General features: G+C 45.7%; 2 protein-coding genes across 2 annotated transcripts; both read right to left on the minus strand.

Moving 5' to 3' along the window:
* Nucleotides 1-6,223: 6,223 nt before the first annotated feature.
* On the minus strand, nt 6,224-8,707 carry LOC134206314 (uncharacterized). Its single transcript, XM_062682015.1, has one exon. It carries the CDS (start codon nt 8,705-8,707, stop codon nt 6,224-6,226), a length of 2,484 nt encoding a protein of 827 aa, XP_062537999.1.
* Nucleotides 8,708-8,729: 22 nt separating this feature from the next.
* LOC134206315 (uncharacterized) lies at nt 8,730-9,633 on the minus strand. Its single transcript, XM_062682016.1, has 2 exons — nt 8,815-9,633; nt 8,730-8,738 (listed from the first exon to the last, which is right to left on the minus strand). The coding sequence occupies exons 1-2, from the start codon at nt 9,631-9,633 to the stop codon at nt 8,730-8,732; spliced, it is 828 nt and encodes a 275-aa protein (XP_062538000.1).
* Nucleotides 9,634-11,492: the final 1,859 nt, after the last annotated feature.

Below are 11,492 nucleotides of genomic sequence, written 5' to 3' on the forward strand. Positions count from 1 at the left end.
GGAATGTCAGGAGTCAGGACCCTAAATGAACCTGGACGAGTGAGCCTTCTGGCTCGTGAACTGCAGAAGGTAGGAGTGAACGTGGCTGCTATTCAAGAAGTCCGATGGCCTAGATCAGGAGAACGTGAATTCCGAGCCGTGGACCCCACGACCAACAATGCATTCAATTATAACATCTATCACAGCGGCGGCGGAAAAATAGAGCATGGAGTTGGTTTCGTAGTGATGGGCAAGCAGATGAAGCGAGTGATGCGGTGGAAACCCATTAGCGAACGAATCTGTGCGTTGAGGATACGGGGCAAAATCTTCAATTACAGCCAAATCAACGTTTATGCACCGACAAACGATAAACCCGACGACGTGAAGGACACGTTTTATGAATGTCTTGATAAAGCCTATGGAGAGTGCCCAAAGCATGACGTGAATATTGTTATTGGAGACGCTAACACTTGGGTCGGTAGAGAGGACTTTTCCCGTCCCATAATTGGTAGGGAGAACCTTCACTCCGCTACCAATGACAACGGCCTAATGCTAGTAAATTTCGCTGCTGCCAGAGGGATGGCCATCAGTAGCACCTACTTTGCACGGTACAGGGAAGCAAGAGCAGCCGAAAAACGAACCCGTCATGCGCAACGACCAAGAAGGGAATTTGCTGACAGATAAAACCGAAGTGGCTGCCAGATGGAAGCAACACTTCGAGATTTTGTTAAATAGTGGAAGTTACGGAGTATCAGTGAACAGAATTAATATTAGCGACGATGGATGGTCAAGCTGTGGAGTCGCCTACACTAGATGAGGTTAAAAAAGCTATTAAAGAGCTGAAAAACAGTAAGGCAGCGGGGAAGGACCAGCTCCCAGCTGAACTTCTCAAACATGTTAGTGAGCAGCTTTATGAAATTCTGCACCATATTATGCCGAAAACCCTCCTAACCCTCTGTTGGGGAATCTTCGCTTGGCCTTTCAACTTCGATAACACGGCTCTCCAACACTTGAATTAATTCGGGTTTTATTAGTTCACTCCGTATTCTCCGTACTCGGTCTATTGGGGTTCTTTCCACAAACTTAATAATAACACGCGGACTAGAAAAACACTTATTACAAGCACTACATTTATTAATTGTTCACAAAACTACTTTACTTAACAACATTTATTCGACTTAAAAACTAGACACAGAACGAGTTAAAATTATCCCGCGCGGCCTCCACACACGGTCGGTGGTTGTTGATTTCTGGATGTATGATTTCTCTCAAGCATCTCCCAAAACTACGATCGACACGACCGTCCTCGTGCGATGTTTTTGATCGGTTTAATAAATAATCTCTTCGCCCTCTTATCTCTCGGCATCATACCCTGACGCTGACCATTACTGTCCTGCTGTGACGAACGATATCGGCAATTGTACCTATATACAGCTGGATCGTAATCCCAACAACAGCAATAAAAGATCGGGCGGAGGGGTGCTTTTTGCACTGCGATCTAATTTTAAGGCTAGGCAAATATCAATTCCCAATACTGACGCAGTTGAGCAAATTTGGGTAGCTATAAGTTTTCAAACCCACACTTTGTTTGTTTGCGTTCTTTACATTCCACCTGACCGCACGCACGACACGAATGTAATCGATCAACACATCGGTTCGCTCAACTGGATCATTTCGCAAATGAGTATCAGAGACAATGTATTGATACTTGGCGACTTCAACCTACCTAATATTAAATGGAAACCGGGCCATTCGCAGTACCTCTATCCTGATGCCTCTCGCTCCTCGATTTGTCCAACAGTCGCAAAGCTTATCGATAGTTATAGCTTGGCAAGAGTTTCTCAATTAAACTTTGTGCAAAACAACAACGGTCGGATGCTCGATTTGTGTTTCGGTAGTATCGAGGGAGATGTCAAATTTTCATTAATAGAAGCTCCGTCTCCGCTCGTTAGATCGTCGATTCATCACCCGCCTCTATTGATAGAAATTTGCGGTGCCATACCTTGCGTGTTTAAGGATTCTTCCGAAGCAGTATACTATGATTTCAAAAATGGTGATTATACTAGTATGAATACCTTCTTCTTGGACATAGATTGGCGCACCATCATCGACCAGGATATTAATTCTTCAATAATTGCATTTTGCAATATTGTTTTGTATGCCATCGACCAATTCATTCCGAAGCATTTCCGCAAGTCTCCGCCAAACCCACCTTGGAGTAATAAACGTCTGAAGCGATTTAAAAGATTGAAACGATCTGCTCTTCGAAATTACTCGAAGTTCAAATCTCGCCATTACAAACAAATCTACCTCTTGGCAAACTCCGTTAGAAACGTTTGAACAAAAGGCTATTTTCCGCTTATCAAAGAAAAGTTCAACTTAAACTTCGGCATAATCCCAAAGGATTCTGGAATTACGTCAATGACCAGCGAAAAGAATCTGGCCTACCTACCGTCATGTCTATGGATACTACTGAACGTTCATCTACCGAAGGAATCTGTGATCTTTTCAAAAGTCATTTATCAAGCGTTTATACTCAAGAAGCTCTGGATGCGGATCAAGTTCGTACAGCTGCTATCAACGTTCCTGTTCGTCTCTAGTCGGTAATCATCCGTTCGTCAATGCTGAAATGGTTGAAAATATTTGTTGCTCAATCAAGGCCTCAACAAGCTCTGGACCCGATGGTATTCCTGCATTCGTTCTGAAGAAGTGCTCCGGAAGCTTATCAAAACCTATCTCAACACTGTTCAACCTATCGCTTCAAAATGGGACATTCCCCGATCACTGGAAATACTCCTACCTTTTCCCTGTTTTTAAAAAAGGCAACAAACGGGAGGTCAGCAATTACCGTGGTATAGCCGCCTTGTGTGCAATTTCAAAGCTATTTGAAAAAGTAGTTTATAACTTTATGTATCATAACTGTCGCGATTACATCTCTGAATATCAACATGGATTCATGCCGAAGCGCTCAACAAGTACCAACTTGACCGTCTATACATCGTTCATCATTCGAGCTCTGCAGAAAAGACAACAAGTGGATTCAATTTATACTGATTTCTCCGCAGCATTCGATAAAATCAACCACAAGATTGCGATTGCTAAGTTCGGACGTCTCGGTTTCTCTGGACCTTTCCTCTGCTGGCTTGAATCTTATCTATCCGGTCGTGAAATGGCCATTAAGATTGGCGATTCCATCTCATCATACTTTCCCGCTACTTCAGGTGTACCACAGGGTAGCCACCTAGGGCCGTTAATTTTCCTAGTTTATCTCAACGACGTTCACCAGCTTATAAGATCATTTAAGTTGTCCTTTGCCGACGATTTCAAACTTTACTGGATTGTTAATGACGCTTCTGATACCTATTTCTTGCAAACTCAGCTTGACGTGTTCATCGATTGGTGTGAGATAAACCGCATGGTACTTAATGCTGACAAATGTTCAGTGATCTCATTCTCGCGCAAACGCTCCTCGATTGACTACTGCTACAAAATTGGAACAACGAATCTTAAAAAGAACGCGTCGTTAAGGATCTGGGCGTACTATTAGATTCAAAACTATCTTTCAACGATCATGTCGCATTCGTGTCCTCCAAAGCTTCTAAGATGCTTGGTTTCATTTTCCGCATATCTAAAGACTTCAAGAATATCCATTGTTTGAAAGCACTGTATTGTTCCTTGGTAAGATCGATTCTAGAATTCTCTTCTGTTGTTTGGGCACCGTTTTACCAAAACAGTATATTGCGTATCGAGGCAATCCAACGCAAATTTGTTCGTTTCGCGTTACGGCATCTCCACTGGCATGATCCAAACAACCTACCAAGTTACCATGACCGCTGTAAGCTCATTGGATTAGAGTTGTTGAGCGAGCGTCGGGATATATCAAGGGCTTTATTTATTTCCGACCTTCTTCAATCAAGAATTGATTCCTCCTATTTGCTCTCTCTTTGAACCTTAATGCGCCTTGTCGTCAGCTTAGGTTCAGTTCTTTTTTGTTCCTCCAGGGTGCTCGTACAAATTATGGACATAACGAGCCATTCACTAGTATGAGCCGTATCTTCAATCGATGTGCTACTGAATTTGACTTTCACCTTTCTCGTCCTAATCTTCGGAAAAAGTTTTGCCGAATACTTGCCGCTTCTAACACAAACACCCTTTGATAAATAGTTAGTCAGGATAGACATTAAGTATTCTTTAATTGTAAAATTGTAATAGTCTTAAGAAATATTGTATCTGTTGGAAATTGTAATTTCTGTTGATATAAAAGAAGAGGAGGTTTTGCGCCCGCTTGAGGAAGGGATTTTGCTCTACTCAAGCGGGCTTTTCCCTGCTCCAAATAAAGAATAAAGAATAAAGAATAAAGAATAAAGGACACAACACAGTTCGTTTCCCAAATATTGGATACAGTTCAATCATCTATCGTTCTTTCTGCTGTAGTTGGAATAATAGATGTGGTGCTGCAATCTCATTCCCTATGTAGGTCAGTTTTGTGCATCGCAGAGAACGGTTACAGGGTTGAATTCTGGGTGCTGATCAGGTTCCAAACATCCTCACCCACCCAGAAATATGATTTCTGAAAATAAAAATGAATCCTCTTCTGGAAGTGCGAATTTGTCGGAATGAATGATTTTTCTCGAATGCTGATTATTAAGGTTGCAATTTTTCGTCTTCTGTTTGTACCGGTAGAAAACAAAGTTTTTCAACTGCTCGTTTCAGCAAACCGGTGGCAGTTTTCAATGTCACGACCCGTACTACTCCGTCGTCGCCAGGGTGTAGATGCATGACCCTACCCATCTTCCACTTCATTGGAGGTAAGTTTTCATCGCACACTATAACAAGTTGGCCAACCTGGATTTCAATCGCTGGTTTCCACCGTTTCGATCTTCCTTGCAGCTGACACAAATAGTCTCTACGCCACCTTTTCCAAAATACCTGTAGCATTCTCTGAATCACCTGGTATTTATTCAATCGATTTTCCGGTATGCCTTCCAAATTCGACTCAGGAAGTGATTGCAAGGCGCAACCAACTAAGAAATGGCCTGGTGTTAGCGGTTCGAGGTCGGTAGGATCGTCGGACATGGGTGTCAATGGTCTTGAATTGAGGCATCCTTCGACTTGAACCAAAAGAGTGTTAAAATCTTCGGCTGATGTTGACGTTTCACCAACTACCTTTATCAAATGGTTCTTCGCGGAACGGACTGCTGCTTCCCATAGTCCCCCGAAATGGGGTGCACTGGGTGGATTAAAATGCCAGTTGATACCTTCTGAAGTGCACTCCTTAACGACCTTCTCTCGATGCTCCAAACTTCCCAAAAGCTTTCAAAAATTCTTGCATTTGGTTTCTGGCGCCAACGAAATTGGTTCCGTTGTCGGAATAAATATCACGACACTTGCCTCTCCTGCCGATGAAGCGATGAAGAGCTTGAAGAAACCGATCTGTGCTTAGGTCCGATACCAGTTCCAAATGGACCGCTTTAGTACAGAGGCATATAAAAACAGCCACGTATACTTTCACTGTTGGTCGTCGAGGAGCGGGTCTCACATAAAACGGACCGAAATAGTCCACACCGGTCTGTGAAAATGGTCTCGACACGGTGACTCTTGGTGCGGGCAGCTCTCCCATGAACTGCTGTATCGGAGTCGGTTTTGCACGAAAACATTTCAGGTATTGATGAACGATGTATCGTGCTACGCTCCTTCCACCTAGCGGCCAAAATTTTAGACGTACAACTCCGAGAAGTAACTGTGGACCTGCGTGTAGAAGTTGCAGGTGGTAGTGTTTCAGAATCATCCGGGTTAGTTTGTGTCTAGCAGGAAGAACCATCGGATGTTTTGTAGCTTCCCGTTCTGCGGAGTGGCTCAACCGCCCTCCGATTCGGATGACTTGTTCCTCAGAAATATGAGGGTTGAACCACCGGAGTGGAGATTTTCTCGACACGGGTTCCCCCTTGGAAAGTACCTTCCACTCATCGGCAAAAACTTCCTGCTGGATACGCCGAATGATGACAAATTCAGCTTCTCTAAGCTCTTGTGCTGATATAAACTCGGACGACGCCCTGGTCTGCGGATTTTTCAGTAGTTTCATCAGGCGCAACCAAATAGATGTCCTCCGAATCAAATCTGAATACGACGCAAACTTCTCCAAGTACCAATCGTTGAATTCCATGTTCGCCGAAACTGCACATATTGCTGTACGCCGTCTTTCTTCCTCCGCCTCTTCTGAGATTGTTGAGAATGAAGCTGCAGGTCAGTGATCCGAAGGTTCCTTCAACCAATCTGGTCCCTCCCACCAGAAGACATTATCCACGATATCCTTCGGTGAAATGCCTCTTGAAATCAAATCCGCAGGGTTCTCCTTGCCAGAAACATGCCGCCACGGTGATGATTCTGCGATGCTTTGGATTTTCGCGACTCTATTCGCGACGAAAGTGGTCCAGTTGTTTGGTGAAGCTTGTATCCACCGCAGAACGCACGTTGAATCAACCCAGAAATATGGTTGAGCTGGAATTCTAATCGAGTCTCGAACCTTCTCATACAGCTGCGCCACCAGTAACGCACCACACAGTTCCAGCCTTGGAATTGACTGTGTCTTCAAGGGTGCAACCTTGGATTTGGATGACAGCAGCCGAACCACAACCCTTCCTTCCAAATCATGACTTCTGATATAGACGCATCCGCCATAAGCCTTGGTAGAAGCATCGGAGAAGCAATGCAACTCGATCGATGTTGCTCTTGGAACCATGACGCAACGATCGATACGAATATCGTTGAGCAAGGGTAGCTCTTCATGATATTTTCGCCACATCTCACCCACCGTCGAAGGTAGTGGTTGATCCCAACCCAGTGCTTGGTTTTCATTCCGGATCTTCCACAGGAGCTGCATAATAATCTTGCCCGTTGTGATCGCTGCACCTAGAAGTCCTAGAGGATCGAATAAACTAGCGATCACTGACAAAACTTGCCGTTTGGTTGGCTGCGTCACTGAATTCCAAGTTGGAATGGAAAACTGGAACCTCAGTTGATCGGATATCGGCAACCAAGTCAAACCCAGCGTCTTAACAGCAGGATCCGGATCCAAGTCAATTCCTTCCGCCACACAGATCGCCAGATTTTCTGCGGAAACACCTTGCAGCACCGTCTGATGATTGGATGCCCATTTCCGTAGTTTGAAGCCTCCCTTTGACATCAACTCGTTGAGTTCCTGACATAGATTACGTGCGGCATCCTCCGTATCCGCGCCCGTGATTACGTCATCCATATACGTATCCTCCGTGGTTGCCCTCGCAGCCATTGGGTACTGCCCTCCTTCATCCATCGCTAGCTGGTTCAACGTACGTGTTGCGAGAAAAGGCGCCGGCTTTGTCCCGTACGTCACAGTATTGAGCTCGTACACGCCCACGGGATCTGTTGGGTCGAAACGCCACAAAATATATTGCAAAGACCGATCAACCTCAACCACGAAGACTTGCCGGAACATCTTCTCCACATCGGCCACCAGCATGATTTGCCTCACTCGACTTCGGAGCATGATCGATCGTAAGTCCTCCTGTACAATCGATCCTACTAGAAGCGTGTCATTCAGCGAGACACCGGACGACGTCTTACACGATGCGTCAAACACAACACGGACCTTTGTAGTTGTGCTAGCTTCCTTAAAGACAGGGTGATGCGGCAGATAGCATCGTTTCACGAGATTTCCTGCTTCCTCCACCTTCGACATGTGTCCCAATTGGATATACTCCGCCATGAACTGATGGTATTGCTCCCGCAAACTGGTATCCTTCGCCAATCTGCGTTCCGTGCCTTGAAGCCGCCGGAATGCGATGTCCCGTGACTCGCCCAACCTGGAAACTGCGTCTTCATCCTTTGGCAGCGAAATGGAGTACCGCCCGTCGGATTCCCTACGAACCGACTTCCGAAAGTTGTCCTCGCACAATTTTTCCTCCGATGAAAGGACCTTGGAATTTCCAACTTCTTCACTAGCCCAAAACCGTGCGACTAGCTCCTCTAACACCTTTGTAGTTGCCGTACTACAGTTGATGCGTAGGCCTTGTGTGGGGTTTAGCAGGCCTCCGCAGACCACCCACCCGAACACCGATTCGTTTAATGTTGGCAATTGGTCTCCGAGTGGAATTCTTTGACCAGACTCAAAGAAATCGAAAAAGGATTCGATACCCAGTACCATGTCCACTGAACTTGGACTGAAAAAGGTGGGATCTGCCAGTTTTATCCCATTGGGCATCGACCATCCTTGAGTATCCACCCTTGCCGTAGGTAAATCCACCGTAACCTTTGGGAGGACAAGGAAACTCATGTTCCGCGAGTAAGCCGTAACTCGCGAACGAACCAATGCAGTGATCTGATGCTTGACCTTCGATGTTGCATGACCAATGCCGAGTACCGAGATATCTACCTTCTCTCGGTGTGACCTGAGGCGTTGACTCAACCGCTCGGTAATGAAATTACTCTCGGAGCCAGAATCCAAAAGAGCACGAGCCGGAAACTGACTACCCTCGTCATCTTCCACGATAACGACCGCTGTAGCCAGCAAAACCTTGGAGGAGAACTGATGGGTAGAACCGGACACTGTTGCATCGGTGGCTGCCATGTTAACCACCTGGGAAGATGAAGGAACGGGTACATCACCAGATTCCGTTCGCGGAGGATTGTTGTTTCCAGCAGCAGCGACAACCTTAGGTGAACGATCCTTCCGCTGCTTGAAGCATACCATTGTATGATGACGACCATTACAGTTACGACACCTGTAATGGATGTACAGTTTGTCGCAATGTGACCCGATCTGAAACAGTTTCTGCACAGGGAGTTCGTTCTTAATACCGCATCTCTTTCTCGCACCGACATCCTTAAGAATGCAGAACACTGGTATAGGGGATGGTTCTCCTTGCACGCCATACATCGTCCCCCAGACGATTGTACAGAACCGTAGCTGGCCTTCACAGCTGACGTCTTCTGTCTCGATGATTGTGGAGCATGAAGCGAAGTCCTGGAGTCTAATACCTTTACTGGAAGCGATTCTAGAATTCGGATCCTACGATGCAAGAAATCCGAGAGATCTGCTAGCGTATCCTGATCCTTGGCTGAGGCATGTTCTTCCCAACATCTGCGTGTTGTCGGATCTAGTCGAGTAGTGAGTAGGTTAACGAGTAAAAGGTCCTTATACTCTTCCGGTTTGACCACCTGGTCCAGATTCTGAACGACCTTTTCGAAACCGTCGATCAGAGTGTGCAGATCCGCTACCGATTCCTTGGACAGCGTTGGCAAATTCAACAAAGCTTGCACCTGTCGCTTCTTCAAAAGCTTGCTGTTATCGTACCGTTTTAGCAGCAAGTCCCACGCTATCTGATAGTTGGCCTTCGTGATTTTTAACGAGTCGATCAGGCTCTTCGGTTCTCCTTGCAGGCATCCCTTCAAATAGTGGAACTTTTCCACCTCCGGCAGGTCCATCTTGCGATGGATGAGTGAAGTGAACAGATCACGGAAGCTGATCCATTCATCTATGTCCCCGTTGAACACCTGCAGCGTGATTTGTGGTAGGCGTACATGGTCTAGCGTCCCATGACCATGCGCTGACGTGTCGTTGGCTCGTACGGAACGATCGGCTTCCCCTGGATCCTGCAATTGCTTAGCCCTATCCATCAAGAACGCCTTACAATAATAGTACCTATCACTATACACTAGCCTCGCTTTATCGAACGCCTCATTTTCATCTTCGAAATCATCGTGTGCCTGAATATCTGCCAGAATCTCCCCATACTTCTACCACAAGTCATCGATACTCTGCAAGCGCACGTCGACCTGACTTGCAGTTGTTGTCCGCTCGTAGCCTTCCACAAATCTCCAGATGTCGTCCATGGATGTCTGGGTGTTCTTCAGCTGGACCATCAACAGCTTCAGCGCAGGCGGCTTCTTCTCACGGGATGGCGCCATAGCAGGTACACGTCACTCGAACCGATAAATATATGAATTGAATGGTGTAGAGATCTGAAATGTCCAAGGCTTCGGCTGACATATACCGTTCAAGCCTACCTGAGAAAACAGAATGTTGTACCCCAATCCTCTACAATTCACCCAAGACACTCCAGTTCCGTCGTGAGGCACCAGCGATTGTTGTAGCACAGCACGCACTCGTTCGATGAATGCAGTAAGATGAGGATAATACCAAATGTAGTAAACAGAAACTAGGCTTCGGCGAACATATACTGAAGTAGCTCACCTATGAGAACTAACAGCAGCACCAATACGTCTCCAATGGGAATCAGTCCGATTTCAACTACTTTATCCGCAGTTCATTCACAGCCAACTCGACATTCATTCACGACTCAAATCAGGATTCAGAAGGAGGAAAGTTTGCATGTAGTATCCAGATAATAAGCTTCGGCAGAACATATACCGTTCAAACTAACCCGTGAAACCAGTAACAGCTCCAAACAACAATCAATCCAAATCATCCAAAATCAATCAAACTCGCAGCAGATTGAGACAATTGTTCTAGTGATGAACAGTTTTGCTCAGGGATTGCGCAGCAAATGAAGAGGATTCAAAATTCATTTTTAAAAACGTATATTATCTGAAGTCCCGCCTCGGAGACATATACATTCTTGGCACTCACCACGTAACAAATAATCGTTGCCACCTCTTCTTGTCTGGCCGAATCGTATCGCTCGTATTTGGGTTGATAGGGTTGATCCCACGGTTGTCCAAGGATAGTCCTCCTTCACCACAGAACCGCCAAATCCACTCCAGCAATGTCGATTAGGCAAACCGATTGTGCATCCATCCAGGTGAGCCGGGAAAACGTTGAAATAAAGGTGTTAGAATGACGACACCACTAACAACGACTGGACATACACTGGTCTAAGGTATATTTACCTGGAAAAGTAAATCCGGCACTGGACCAGCAATCCTTCTGCGTTGTGTTCCACCTTCGAATATACTCTAGTTCAAATTCCGTCGAGAATGAGTTCCATCCAATATTTGCATCCACATCCAAAACTATGGAAATCGCTTAACCGGTAGATGTCCAAACGAAAGCTAGTATGTCCAGAGACGATGGACGATCGATCCTTTTTTTACTGTGCCTTGTAGTGTCGTTCTGTGATGGCGCGTTGTCAGTTATTCCCAATTACACAGGTGCGATGGCCACTGCACGTATTGTTTGATGGAGCTATGGCGTTTTACATTCAGCGACGCTGGCGATGGCGCCAAACCAAGCCTGCCTCAGGCTATTATGTTAATCCTTGCGATTATGTGCTTTCCTAGTCCTCCCGCGATCCAGTCATCCGGTTCGTTGGACCAAAAATGTTGGGGAATCTTCGCTTGGCCTTTCACCTTCGATAACACGGCTCTCCAACACTTGAATTAATTCGGGTTTTATTAGTTCACTCCGTATTCTCCGTACTCGGTCTATTGGGGTTCTTTCCACAAACTTAATAATAACACGCGGACTAGGAAAACACTTATTACAAGCACTACATTTATTAATTGTTCACAAAACT

The sequence above is a fragment of the Armigeres subalbatus genome, chromosome 1, assembly GCF_024139115.2.
Source record: "Armigeres subalbatus isolate Guangzhou_Male chromosome 1, GZ_Asu_2, whole genome shotgun sequence".
Taxonomy (NCBI): domain Eukaryota; kingdom Metazoa; phylum Arthropoda; class Insecta; order Diptera; family Culicidae; genus Armigeres; species Armigeres subalbatus.